We start from the raw sequence: 14,914 nt of genomic DNA, 5'->3' as shown, positions 1-14,914 counted from the left end.
TTAATTAATACTAATTATCACAGAATTCTTTTAAAAAAACATTGGAAAAAGTTCGCAAGGCTGAGAAATTTCTTTAAAAAATATATCGATTATTCTAAAAAATATATATAACATTTTAAAACTTTTGAAATCTTAGTAAAAAAATTATCATACATACAAATTAAAATGAATTGAAATCAAAATGTATTTGCCAGTGTGGCATATAGCATCAATAAACATAATTTTATATATTAAAATAGAGGAAAATCAACATATTTTAAAGTATTTGAAATATTAAAAAAATATATCACATTAGAAAGAAATACTAAATTAACCTTTCTAAAAAATGTTAAGTTTGAGATATTTACTAAAAAGAAAGGAAAAAATAAAAAAGATTATAAAGAGAGAGAGAGAGAGTGATAATTTGTTACAATACTACAAGAAATTTACACAGATGTATTTTATTTTCAGTTCAACTTTTAGGCGTAGAAAAAAGGTTTTTAGTTCCAGTTTAATTTTCAAGCATAGGAAAATGTTTTGCATGAGTTGCACATATAATTGAAATCCAAAGGAATGAAGCATTTATTTCAAGTAAAAACGCAAAAACATTTTACACATTTAAATTAGCAATAACATCATTTGTATTTTTATGGCACTAATTTCATGCGTTTTTCAGGAATGTCACAATTTAATTTCCATTCTCCCTCAAGAGATTTATCAAGCTCATTCCAGAAGTCTTCTAATTTAGGCTGATCTATTTGTTCTCTCAAAACAGTATCTGCCGATTTAAAATTGTCCTTACTTAGACCTGCCTTATTTAGAACATCCAACTTCCTTTGTACCAAAGGCCAAATTTCATCGTCAGCAGTTCCCTTTGCTACTAGATACTGAACAACAACATTGTCCTGTTGACCAATCCGATGAGCTCGATCTTCAGCTTGTGTCAAAATTCCAGGATTCCAAAATAATTCAGCAAAAACAACTAAATTCGCAGCAGTCAGAGTTATACCACAATTAGCAGAAGTTATACTCAGAACAGCTACTTTACAAGAATCATTAAGCTGAAATTTTTCACACAATTTCAAACGTTGTTCAGATGACACTGAACCATCGATTCGAATGTAGTCGATTCTCTTTTCTTCTATTACTTTACATATTCCATTAATGACATTTTGATGGTGAGCAAAGCAAATAAATTTTTTATCACTTTCTAAAAGATCAAGAATATATTCACAGACAGCTTTTAATTTGACTTCACCAGTTTCATGGAAATACTCCAATAATACTCCTCTTCTTTCCATGCCCTTTAAACTTTCTTGCTGCAATTTCCTGGACATGGCCATCAAAACTTTGCTTTTTGTGGATATTCGCGAAGGATCAAGGAGAATCATTTGTCGAAATTTGGAAGGAAGTTGCTGCAAAACATCCGATTTTAATCTTCGAATCATGACCGTCTCTTCAAGCAAAATTTGTAATTCTCCCATATTGGAAGAACCATTAAAATCCCAGCCCCATGGAGTCTGTTTTCCATTACAGTAACGCATACCATATTCCATATACGAGAAAAATTCTCGGGGCCGTAAAGCAGAAAGTTGTGTGTACAATTCAATAGGTCGAGATAAAGCTGGGGTACCACTTAACATAATAATTCTTTTAACATTCTTAATAACTTCTTGGGCAGCTTTAGTTCGAGCAGATTTTGGGTTTTTAAGAGAATGACTCTCATCGAAGATGACAGATTTAAATTTTCGTTTTACAATAACATCTTTCATTTTAGTCAGTAAGTCATAACTCATCAATATAACTTTGTTATTAGGAATATGATCTTTGCCAGAATTAATTACACTTATTTCAGCTTTATCTAATGAAGGCAACCATGTGTGAAATGATTGTTCCCAAGAATATCTCACAGAAGATGGGGTTACAACTAATAATGGCCAATCATTAGAATAGTAATTAGCAATTGCAATAGCTTGTATAGTTTTCCCTAAACCCATATCATCTGCAATTAAGACTCTTCCTTCATTTTGGATTCCAAATTTAACTCCATCCTTTTGAAAAGGCAATAAAGAGTGCAACATAACAGGATCCAATGTAGATAAATCATAATCTTTGATAGTTCTAGTTTCTGGAACTTGGGAAAATATCTTCAGTATGAATCGAGGTAAAGGAACAATTAAAACGTTTGGCTGTAAAGGTTTCAGAAGAGCCATCAATTTTTCATGATCTTCAATAAGAAAATTCCACTTTTTAGTCTGCATATCATATAGTCTGTTTGGGATTGCTTTAAAAATTTCTATCACTTCTTTGTTATAGCCCATATCTACATAAAATCGTTTACGATTTAGTAACACACAATTGCCTTTTACATAATCATGAGACTGAAAAATTTTGGCAACTTGTTTTTCGTTTTTAGAATTACTTGCAACAGGTATTAAATTAGATGTTTTGTTTTGATTAAGTGCATTATTAGGATATTTATTTGGAAAAACAGGGCTAACAGACTTTGGTATAGAGCTGGAATTATTTGAGGTAATTATTTGTCTGTTTCCATTAGTATTGTTTGCAGTAGAAGCTATTGACAGACTATTACTAGGATTTTTATTAACGGCACCAGAAAGTGCTGCTCTTCTTTCTATAGCTTTACGACGATTTTCTTCAATTCTCTTTCGCTGTTCTTCAGTGAGTGTGCTCATTTTAAAGTGACATATAATGCAGCCTTCCTGTAAATAAAAAAATAAATTTTTGAAATATTTACAAAAACTAGTTCTAATATACACAATTATAATATAAAAATTAACACGCATTTTAATTCTATGATTTCTTCTATATATAAATGTTTCAATACTTTAGATGTAAATTTTTTCAGATAATTATTTATTATGCATTTAAAAAGAATAATTAAAATCTAAATCAAGATTATTTTTTAAAAATATAAAAATGTACTCTTTCTTATAAAGAAATTTTTTTCTATAACTTGATTAAAAAAACAAGAATATTACAGAAATTATTGACAAAACATAAATTTGCAGAGTAAGATTACTATAAAAATAATAATCTATAAATATTGTACTTTTCAAACAGTGTGAAATGCCATAAAAAGTGTAGGCATTTTGTGTGAGGCACATTCTCATTAAACTGACACAATACAGACGTGGCATATATTTCTGAGGAGGCTTTTGGACAATAAAAGAGATACAGCCAAATAGTGTTCATATTAGACAAAAAAATTTTCACAGCAATGTGTTTATTCCTTTAGCTTTATACATTCAAATATTGTTTATTTTGAATTTCTAGAAATGTACTCTAATAAATGAAAGCATTCCATTAAAAAGTATCTCATTTTTTTAGTGATAATTGCATTAACTATATATCATAATATCATATATGTCTGTTTACTTTAATTATAGCACACCTTTAGATAAAATATATATGATGAATAGGGAAATACACTCTGGAATAAATTTTTTTATTAATTAAAATTGAGCAACCTTCAGGGTTTCTCAACAATAACTACCTAAAACAATTTTGCATATAAAATAATTTTTAGACCACTTTAAAATTTATTAATTTAAATGCTGTGTAATTAATTTTTTTTTCTTTACATATTTTTCAATATCACTTTCTTTTGTTGCAATAAAATCATCATCAAATAAAATAAAATTCATAAAACGTTGAATCTTGCTTCCTTTGATGAAAGCTAAGGAGGAAAGATTCTGTTTATTATTTATCCTGTTTACATCGAGAATAAAGTAATACTACAATCTATGAAAGATAATGTGCAATTAGAAGATATATTAACGGAATAATTGTATTTTTAATGGATAACGATGATATAGAACCTAACTATATTAGGAAACTTCATGTACACAATAAACAGAACTGATGAAAGGCTATTAATGGTTCAGTAGCTATCACAATCTAATGCTTAAAAATACATTTTTGAAGTTATCAAGAATACCAAATTATGCATCAGAGATGCAACTGAAATGAAATGAAAACAATATTTCTGTCAAACAAGCATATTGCTAAAGCCAATAAAAAAAAAGTCTAAAATAGGATAACATTCTTTTGTACAATATTTTTTCAACATTTTATTTTTCCAATAGTGGCTAGGAAAGTTTTCTATATTAACACCGTCCTAATAAAAACATTTAAGCAATACGTAGCTTACACATTTCAACATGAAATAGATAAGTATAAATAAATACTATGTTCTATTGCATGTTTTTGAATTAGAACTGAATTCTTTCAAAAAATTTTTACAGTAACATGAACTTGACTGTGATATCATAACAAATTTTGCATATAATAGCCAATAAATGAATTGCTAGTTTAACTAGACAAACTATCTTTTTTTCTTTAATAGGCTAGGTTCAAAAGCAAATATTTTATATTTATTTACAAATGTTTTTAAATTTCTGCATGCAAAATATTTTTCATGTTTTAAATTTCTGATCGGGCATTAAAAATTTATTCCTCAGAAAGAAATTTAGTTAATTAAAATAATTGACCCTTTAAGAATCAAATGAATTAATAAAGAAGCTAAAAGAAATTAAATGCAATAATTTGATTTTTACAATTATTATTTAAAGGCCAATTATATAGTGTTTGAATGATTACATTCCAGATAATTTTCATGTCCTTTGTAAATAAATATGAAGGAACTACCTTTTATTATTTGTAAACAATAGTTATTGTTTATTTATTTTGTTTGCAAAATCTCTTAGTAAAAATTAACATTTTCCTTTCACTCATATCATGTGCAAGTAAGATTGTTGAATTTGATTGTTTGTAGCATTCCGGAATACCAATATATGAGGGAATTATACAATTCGCTATTCAGAACAAAGAATGATAGGCAGTGAAACTCTTTATAGAAGTCCTAATATAAACTAAATTTAAAACTTCACTTGATTAATTTAGCATAATTCCTTTGATACAAAAAAAAAAACAAAACAAAAAAAAAAAAAAAAAAACGCAATTATTACGTTAATATTTAAATTTTATTTTATGTTCAAATGAAAATTGCAAAAACACATTCTTTTTTTTTTTTGACACTATTTAATTAAACACTGTATCACTATTTACTAAAGATTCCTAATTCCAAATAAATTAAGTGGAACACAATGTATACTCTAACTAAATTTTTTCAAAGATTAAAAATTGAAAAAATTAAATACTTATATAAGTAAGCAAGAAAGCTACATTCTGAATATTTATTTAACCAAATACTTTTAAAATTATTAGTTTTTTTTTTCTGAAAATGACAACAGATATTATATTTTGTGAATATTAAGTTTTATTATTATCATGTTTTCATAATTTATAAACATTTTATTAAAAGATTACAGTGACAATCTCTATGCATAAAATATTTTTGAAATTATACATTAAAATGAAGCATGATTTTTATGAATTTTTTTCCCTCCTGAGCTAAATAATAAAATATAATATTTTCCTTCTCAACCTAATGGAAGTATTCCTTAAGCAAAAAAATAATGATACCTGAACACAAAATTCTATTCATGAATGTTCTTATTTTTAATTGATCAGTATTCCAATTTTTATTATACAGAAAGATCAGTCAGGAGTTTTAACATATATTTTTCACATACAAGCTAAATATTTTAGTAAAACAAAATTAATAAAATTTCTTTATCCTTCCTACATATTAAAAAAAAATTATTATGAAGCAAATTTCAAATAAACATAAGTTAATTTAAAAGATTAAAGCACAATAAAATTCAAGATATTTTTCATTTCTTCAATCAAATTACCTTTATTAAACATAATATATCAGAAACCCATTAGATTCTGAGAAGACAATATGTAAATATATGCATCTGTCATAAATATGTATGCCATAAGAAAAAATACCAAATTCTATTAATCATTAAATTTAAATTAAGTTTATGCTAATTAATTCACATTTGGGACTCTAAATATAGCTGACTAACTAATCAAGAAAGCAAGCAGCATTTTTTTTATATTTCATAAAATATGCAGTAGTACAGGGCAATTTAATACAATGATAAAAAAAAATTAAATATATATATATATTATTTCTAAGAAGAATATATTTGTTTTTAAAAAACTTACATTTGTAAAATGATTCAAGAAACTTCATTTTCTTCAGTTAATAATAAGCAACACATTTCCAGATTAAAAATTAAATCTTGTAAAAGGCTCATTTTAAATACGATACGAAATTTATTTTCTAAGCAAATTAGTGAATTTCAGAATGAAACAGTTGTATTAAAATTAATTAAAACCCCCAATAAGTTAAATTTTATTAATACAATGTACTGGATTATGCAAGATTTTTTAAATTAATCTCTATATATTACATTACCCAATAGTAAAAATTGTTTTGTAATTCTTAGTCAGGATGGAAATAATTTTTATCTTCTCAGAGTGCAATAAAACTGCAGTCAGCACTTAACTGTCCAAGTATAACAGGTAGGTTACACTGGAAATTACAATCGTTCATATCCTTTAAATATGGAATAGGGTATCAGATTCGAAGCTGAAAAATATTCTAGCCAAACTAATTGATATAATGAAAATGATCCTACAGTCTAATTAATATTTTCAATTAGAAAAGTTTGGTCTATAGAATGAGGTATCAATTTTTTTAAAAGAAAGAAAAGTAACGAAAGCAGTTAATAACTATATCGTAGTTAATTATATTTCTTAATGTATCGATAAAACTATTTATAGTTCACCTTACTTCCTTTTTAAAATTGGCAATAAATTTCAAAAAAAAAAAAAAAAAAAATCTGACATGTTATAACAGCTTATGCACGAAGTTTCGGTCAACCGATAGTAACAATCTTATAGCTTACATTTAGTATAGGGAGTTTTTCCAAAGCTATCAGTGCAATGCTTTATACATATATTTTTCATGCAAAGGTAGAAAAAAGAAGCTAGCAACATTTACTAAAATAACGGTTTAAAAGTACCCTAAATTCTTGCTACAACGTAAACAAAACTGACCGCGAAAAAATATAAACATTCGAACCGTGAGCCAAATACAGGAAGTTAAATACCAGCTGATTTTGACATAGTATTTGAGTTTCATTGTCGCTTGGAAGAAGCGCAAACAGTGCGATTCTCGGACAACCTAATTATTTTCAATGAAATCTCTTGATATTGTATAAACCAGGATTTAAAATACAGTATAAGCATCAACTTATGATTTAATTCAGTTCTTATTAAATTCCTCAGGTTCTCCCTCAAGAAAGATCCGAAGTCAAAAGCAATATGCAAACTGTAGTTCAATAGCAGTAATGAGGAAATGAAGTAATCTAATTTTTAATGGTTCTTACAATTATATTAATTATTATTATTTCTAGTGAAAATTCAAATTTGAAATATAAAAAAAAGGATATAAGCAGCTCGTAGATAAAATGAGCTATAGGATAATTTTAATAGAAATATTAACCGCTTTCGGTTTTAGCTTTAGTGATATTAACGTCCCGTTTCAAAACACCACTGGGGCTATTTTGGAACGGATTTCGTGATTTTGGTTCGCGGTCAGATGACGAGGACGACACCTGAGCCGGCGCCCCTTCTCCAAACTTCCGCACCACAACGGAGGAAGGACGTTTGGCCCCGACAGATTTAACATGCATCAGACCCGCTTACACGATGGTTCTTCGGTGGAATTTGAACTCGAATCTGAAACCCTCTGGTTTCGAAGCCGAGACCTTATCACCAGGTCACCGCGGCCCCAACCGCTTTCGGAGATCAGCTATTCACAAATAATTTATATATTTAAAATCAGAGAATCATCCCCCCCCCCTCGATTCATAATCACAGTACCAAATTTAATTTCATATGAAAGTTACTTACACTCGAACTCTTCATCTGTAAAGAGTTTCACATTCATTGATAAGGATTAATAAAAATCCATTTTTACAATTTAATATGGTTCTTATGTTTAAAATATCCAAATCAGCTAAACAATTTTGCTAAAATTAGATATGGAAATATTTACATTCAGAGGAACCATTGGAAACAGCATTTATAACATAAGACAGTTTTTCCTACTAGTGATTTCACAGCTGTTTATTTAGTTATAAGATAGAAAAAAGGGGATTTAATTTTAAAGGAGCTTTTCCCCTTTTATTATTATGTAGTCATTATACTACGTTACTATTATGTAAATGAGTACTCTGTGCATTTATTTCAATAATTATGTTGAATCAAATACTTTTAAAATCAAGTGATTATGTTACGTTTCATGTGTCATTATGTAAAACATTCTCTCTTTTTTAAATTCCTTTTTATGAATATAAAAATCAGTTTCCTAGATGTATGGTGTTGAACCACAAAACTTACCTTTATATTATATGTCATATGTATTGAAAATAGTTATATGAATTTTTTCAAATATTTCTAAACATATAAATCTTCTTTTGGAGAAACACTTTGAATTCACACACATATCCATAAAAGATCATTGTGAGAAGTGATACAAATATAAATGTAATTAGCAATATATTTCCAGTAGATTTAATAATTCTTTTAAATAAAATAAGAACAAAATGTTGAGAAATGAGCAAATGTTAAATTCATAAGACACTAAAATCTCAAAATAATCGTAAATAAAAACCATAATTTATATATTTTAAATGATTAAGAAAGCCAAAGATTCAGTCACCCAGCCCAACCATTGATCCAATTTCGTTAATTTTTATTTTACATGAAAGCTCAATATCTTAAGATACTTTGTCAATGATCGTCTGTCGCCTCCTTTATTTAAAGAAATTTCAAAAATACTATTTCAGTGTACATTTTGTATGGGAAGAAAAACTGAAACAGTCCTCCAGCTTCAGCTACAGGACCAATTTCACCAATTTTTATTTTATTTGAAAGGCATTCTGGAAAAATGGAGTAGGCGAATATTGATGATGCTCAAATATGTCATCAATTGTAAGTCGCTTCCTTCCTCTCATTTTCTAGAAATATTTAAAAATAAAATTTTGATATTTTTTCTTTTGACTTCAATTACTTGCTCGACCTTGTCATTTTGCATGCAGAGCTAACATATCAGTATGCCCTATGTTCGTTTCGTAAATATAATTTTAAATGATATTTTTATTAATGCAATTGGATATCGTTCATTAAAGTTAAGGAAATCTGGTGGAATCTATTAACAAATTTGTTGCTTCTGTTTCGATCAACAACACTTCTCCACTAACTGTTTGACATTAGATTTCTTTTGATGAGCGCAACAATCATGAATTAGAGAAATCGCAAAGCTCTGGCATATGGACGAATGCCATAAAAATTGCAGTTCTACTCTCAATAAGACGCGCTATGTACATCACAGTTAAAGATATTAAAGAGATACCAAATATGCTTGAATAATAAAACATATTATAAGATATCAATACAATGTTATATATTTCTGAATATCGGAAAATAAAGTAAGTTTATCATAAAAATGTTGTTGAGCATTTTCTGGTAACAGTGATATTATCATGTGGAATAATACTTCTAGAAACACTGCTCACTTAAATTTGAATGTGCGTTGCACAGGGCATCCATTTTATTAGAGGATAATTTCTAAACCATAAGAGACAAGCATACATTTCCATTTGGGGAAATGATTTAAATGACACATAAAGATCATAATTTTTATTTTTTGAGTAACGATGGTACTGGAAAAAAATGATGGAATCTGAGTTTTTATATAGTTTTCTGTTTTTAACATTTGTGTTTAGTAAAATATTTTGTGCATAGTGATATATCGCTTATTTCTTTTCCTTTGCTTTTAAGTATCTTTATTTTTTCTTTAAGGAAATGCATATGAAATGTATGTCATTGAAAACGAATTAAGAAATCATTATATTTTCATAATTGTCATTGTATATAAATGGTTATTGAAATAGTGAATAATAATATAAAAAAAATAATCAGAAACAAATTAAGACGTCATTACATTGACTTCTTGGTTAATAAAAAATATGAACTGCGGAAAACTCAGATAATAATTACTCTCACACAACTTTTTTTTTTCTTCACATAACGCACATACATTTATATAACAATGATAAAACGGGGCAAAAAAAAAAAAAAAGTAAAAAAAAAAAAAAAAGTAATGACTTCGTCTGTCTAGAATTATATCTTGCTGTCACTTGTCAATGTCATCAGATGTAAGAAGAAAAGAGATTACCAGGAGCAGTAACGAAATCACGAAGTGATCAGATGAAAAAGGAAATAAAATCGAAATGTATTCTGATACATCTATAAACTATATTCCGGAACGAGAATCTGATATTGCCTTTAATAATAATTGCCTTTTTTTCCACTGCATAATCGATATCTTTTTTTTTTTTTTTTTTTTAATCTTTGAAAATGTATCTTCATTTTTTTCTCTTAAAATGGTAAGATGATAATAATAAAGAATATTGAAACTCTGTTCTCACCATTAAATCTAAACATTAGATATCTTTTTTTGTTATTAAATAGTAGCTGCTTTTGGTAAACATTGGTTCGTTGAAACTAACTATTGCTAAAAATTTCAGTTAAGTATTTTGTATTAAGGTGTATTTACATTTGGCCAGTAAGACAACGCATGCTCAGAAAGGAATTGATTTATGCTTGCCACAATTTCATAAGATAGATTCAGCCATTCCATGCTTGGTTATAAATATCCATTTTGGCGGCCCTGAATTTTTTTTTCTCACTACGTATAGTATTAAAATTATGGATATTTACATAAAGAAACATAGTAAAATAAAAAAAAAAAAGGTCAACACACCTAAATTTAGAAAACTATAGGGAAAAAAATGCAAATAAAAGAGGGGGGGGAACACAACCTTGCATCAGAAAGAACAAATAATGATCAGAAAGAACAAATAATGATCAGAAAGAACAAATAATGATCAGAAAGAATAAATAATGATCAGAAAGAACAAATAATGATCAGAAAGAACAAATGATGATTAGCAAGAATAAATGATGATCAGAAAGAACAAATGAAAGAGCAAAAAATGTCGGAATTAATCTATAATAAGTAATCAATTTTTTTTCACGCACAAAAAAAAAAAAAAAAAAAAAAAACACCGACAAATTCTACGAATACATATGTAGTAAGGAAAAATAAATATATATATACAATACAGCGGCATGTTTCCTTGTCGGAACAAGTACTTGCTATGGACCGAACAGCATTTTTTCATCCTTTCTACGCATGCGCTGCCTACTGCCAGTCTCATAACTGGCCGAGTGTAAACTCACCTTAATTCTGTCCTACTGGCTTCCACAGCAAAATAATTTTAAACATCACAATTCCATAGACATATCATTTATGCCATTTTGCTTGACTCTTAAGTTAAACCTTAATTGCAAATATGACAAAATTTCAAAAATTTTAATAAAACAAGACTTACAATAAAATCTATTTCACATGGAAAAATTAGCCGAATTTTCACATCTTGTTCATGAACAATGGAAAAGAAACCAGGATGAAACATTAAAATGATCTAAGGTTCATTTTAAAAGTGAAATATATTGTTATAAAATAGGTTTAATGTATTTATTAAAAATAGAAAAAAAATTATATGGTAAAAAATTGATATTATAAGAAGATAATTTTTTAAAAAAAAATTTGAGATGAGGAATTCAATAGAGAAATGTTTTCTGTTGTGATATTTTTGAAAGTTATCGTAGAAAATATCAAAATTCCGTTTAATTTTTAATTAATTAAAATTCTAATAAAAATTTCAAAAAAAAAAAAAAATTCGCGTGCACATAAAAGCACGCGCGAGCTCATCTTTATTATTAGAAAGATAAATAGACTTATTTAGAAACTGTATTATCTTTTTTTTTTTTACTTCTATTTGAATTTCTAAAAATCGATTAAATGTCCTTAAAAACTGATTATCTGTTGAACAATATTCTAACTTACGTCCTTTTTGAACGGATTAAGTGTATTAACCACTCGCTCACCGAAGATTGTTCTTTAATATCTCAGGAATTCGTGAATTTCCTTAAAGACGAGAAACTGACAAAATGAAATTAAGATAATGATATAAGAATAAATGCCCTTCCTTAAAGAAAGGAAATTAATGAAAACGAATTATCTTTATAAATTGTCTTATAACGATGTACAGAAAATGCGCATTTCTTAGCAAATGTAGAAATTTCCTACAAAAACCGAAAATCAAGATTTCTTCTTTTTATTTTCTTGTATACGTAGTATAGAGAAAATGTAGTAATCGTCAAAAAATTCGAAATCGAGATTTTGACGAATCCCGACGTTTTAGATTTCTCAGAGTTTGAAAAACACGTTTTTAGAAAATGCCAATATGTCTGTGACAAAGATAATTCAAAACGCTTTGAGCTAGACGATTGAAATTTGGTATACGATCTTTACATCAAATTTGCTATTTACTATTTTTATTATTATCAAATTTTGAGCATCATCAGTTTATAAGAAGTCTGTCTGTCCGGCTGTTTGAATATAAGTTAACAGGATGATTATAAAAAGAAGAGAGCTAGATATATAAGTTTTGGTATATAGATTAACATGTAGTGTAGACAATTGTCAAATTTTGAGCCGAATCCAACAAGGGGTTGACTGTCCGTCGGTCTGTACTTTCAGAAGCATGTAAACGCGATAGTTAAAAAACGAAATGACTTAAATATATCGAATTTGGTATGGGATTTTCTGACTACAAGTGCAATTTTGTGTCAAATTTTTGATTTAATCGGTTGAGAAAAATGTATCTAAAACACAAATTCTTTTTTTGGATACTATTAACGCATACTAGGGACTAAACTCCAAATAACTCGCCAAGGATGGCATGATAGATTCAGTAAAAATGCTAAATTCACGCCAAAAAAGATTTCGTAACTGCTGTACGCCAATGACAAGAAAAACGTTCTCTGGCAAGAAAGAAAATTGCAAGATGCTAGAAAATTTGGGGGAGACCTCTTTCTCTGATTCATTATCTCAATTTTTTTGCCACATGTGTTTTTGACATTTTTCAAATTAAGAATAAGGCGTTATAAATAAAATTAGACAATCCATAATTTAAGCTTATCTATGCTACCATTTTGAGATGAAAAGCATTTAAATAATACCCATACTCCCTTTACAAACAGAGTGAATCAAAAGAATTATAATAGTCCTAACTTTAAGAAAATAACTAATAATAGACGCCTTTTAATGTTAATGCTCAATTTAGCGAAAATTATGGGTTGGTTCATTTTAGTTCTCAACACTACATACTATTTTGCGACATCATTTTCTATATCACAGATTATTTGTTCATCGTTCTATACGATTACTTATCCTTTTAACGCGCAGAAAGAGGCTGATGTTACATAGCAAATTATAGAATGTTTCACTTGGGAATATACACTATCTTCCACACTAATATAATATATTTGGTGGAGAATATTCGTTGATAAAACGATTGCTGTAATAGTAAAGCATCCTGATATTGAAGAACATGGTAGCTTCTAAAAAAAATGACTCGGTGTTCAATATTTTCATTTTTTAAAAAGAGTATTCAATTATGTTACTTAAAAAACACAATATACTTCTGGAAGATGTGGTAAATGACTTGCAATGCAATGCAATTTAACCTAATTTTGAAACGAAATCTCATTTTCTGATAAATAAAACCCAACGAGTCTAATCTGCAGGATTCGAATATTTCTGAGACTACTAAATACGTTTGATGATATTTCTGTTATAATAGTTTTTTTTATCATTCTGAATATACATTATAGCACAAAGCTTATCGGAAAAGTTAAGCAGAGTTTTAAAATTAAAAATAAACATAATTTCAACAAGATATTTTTATGCTTAAAACAGCATGATTTCCAACTAATTTTCTGCATCATGTATACCAATACCAAAGCTAGGAATTACGTTTTCCAATCAAAAACTAGAAAGAATTTTTTTAGTTTCTTCCTGAAAGAATATATACACAGAAAAAATCGAAATCGATGATTTTTTTGTTCTAAATAGTGACTGTGGATATGAGGAGTCGTTTATATCATTCTGGATCATGGGTCCACAGCAGTCTGTTAAACGATGGCAAGAAATGCCATCAGAAATGCAAATTAGGGTTTATACAAAAAAATCGACTTTTTGAAAAACCGGTTTTCGAATTCAATATTTCCAAAAAACCGGTTTTAGCCGATTTTCGAATTTTTGTCAAAAAAAAAGAAAAAGGGAAAATATTTTATTTAATTTATATAAAAAAACACGAAATCAATATCAAAGTCAAAATATATATTAAAAAAATTAAGAATTACACTTGTTGTTGTTTATAATGGCACTTGCCACGGACAAGCTCGCTGACGAAGTCAGTGATTTTAAGCCAATGGAGCGTCTCTTGTTTTAGAAGCGCCAACTAAGGCCAAGAGTACGTCTTAGCTACTCACGCATCACATTTGCTTGCACAACCCCCTTTTTACAGGGGTGCACATTTACACATCTCACAGAACAGATGAAGAACAACCATGCCTGAACCGGGACTCGAACGCAGGATACCCAGATCACGGGGAAGACGCGCTACCCCTATGCCAGGACGCCGGCAAGAATACATATGTAACAAATTAAGAATTACATATACATATGTAACATATACAAAATAACGAAAACTCAAACAAAAATTTCAAATAATATTTACATTATTTTCACTAATTTTAATTTCTCCTAAGAAAATGGGATTTAAAAAAATATAAAATATCAACTGAACAGTGACAAAGTCTTGTTATTTTTGAACACAATATTGCCTGAAATAAAAAAATACTCGTTCACTAGCTACTAAGCTTGATTTTATAGTTTTCATGGCATCAAATAACAAATCTAATTTTTTTTTTATTCTTTTATTCTTTACCTCAAATAATAAAAATTGAGCTCTCAGTGTCTTTGGATTCGTAAGCTTTTCTTCAGGGTCTT

The 14,914-nt window shown here is 28.0% G+C and overlaps 1 protein-coding gene across 2 annotated transcripts; it reads right to left on the bottom strand.

Moving 5' to 3' along the window:
• Positions 1 to 537: 537 nt before the first annotated feature.
• On the bottom strand, positions 538 to 6,986 carry LOC129981882 (SWI/SNF-related matrix-associated actin-dependent regulator of chromatin subfamily A-like protein 1). 2 transcript variants are annotated; one of them, XM_056092921.1, is made up of 2 exons: positions 6,828 to 6,986; positions 538 to 2,702 (listed from the first exon to the last, which is right to left on the bottom strand). In XM_056092921.1, the coding sequence occupies exon 2, from the start codon at positions 2,673 to 2,675 to the stop codon at positions 627 to 629; it is 2,049 nt and encodes a 682-aa protein (XP_055948896.1). In that variant the 5' UTR covers positions 2,676 to 2,702; positions 6,828 to 6,986; the 3' UTR covers positions 538 to 626. The 2 variants fall into 2 exon arrangements, with proteins under 2 accessions (XP_055948896.1, XP_055948897.1); XM_056092922.1 differs by lacking the exon at positions 6,828 to 6,986 and adding an exon at positions 6,082 to 6,786.
• Positions 6,987 to 14,914: the final 7,928 nt, after the last annotated feature.

This window comes from Argiope bruennichi, chromosome 8, assembly GCF_947563725.1.
Source record: "Argiope bruennichi chromosome 8, qqArgBrue1.1, whole genome shotgun sequence".
Lineage (NCBI taxonomy): Eukaryota > Metazoa > Arthropoda > Arachnida > Araneae > Araneidae > Argiope > Argiope bruennichi.
Note: the sequence above shows the minus strand (reverse complement) of the source record. Positions and strands in the feature narration are given on the sequence as shown.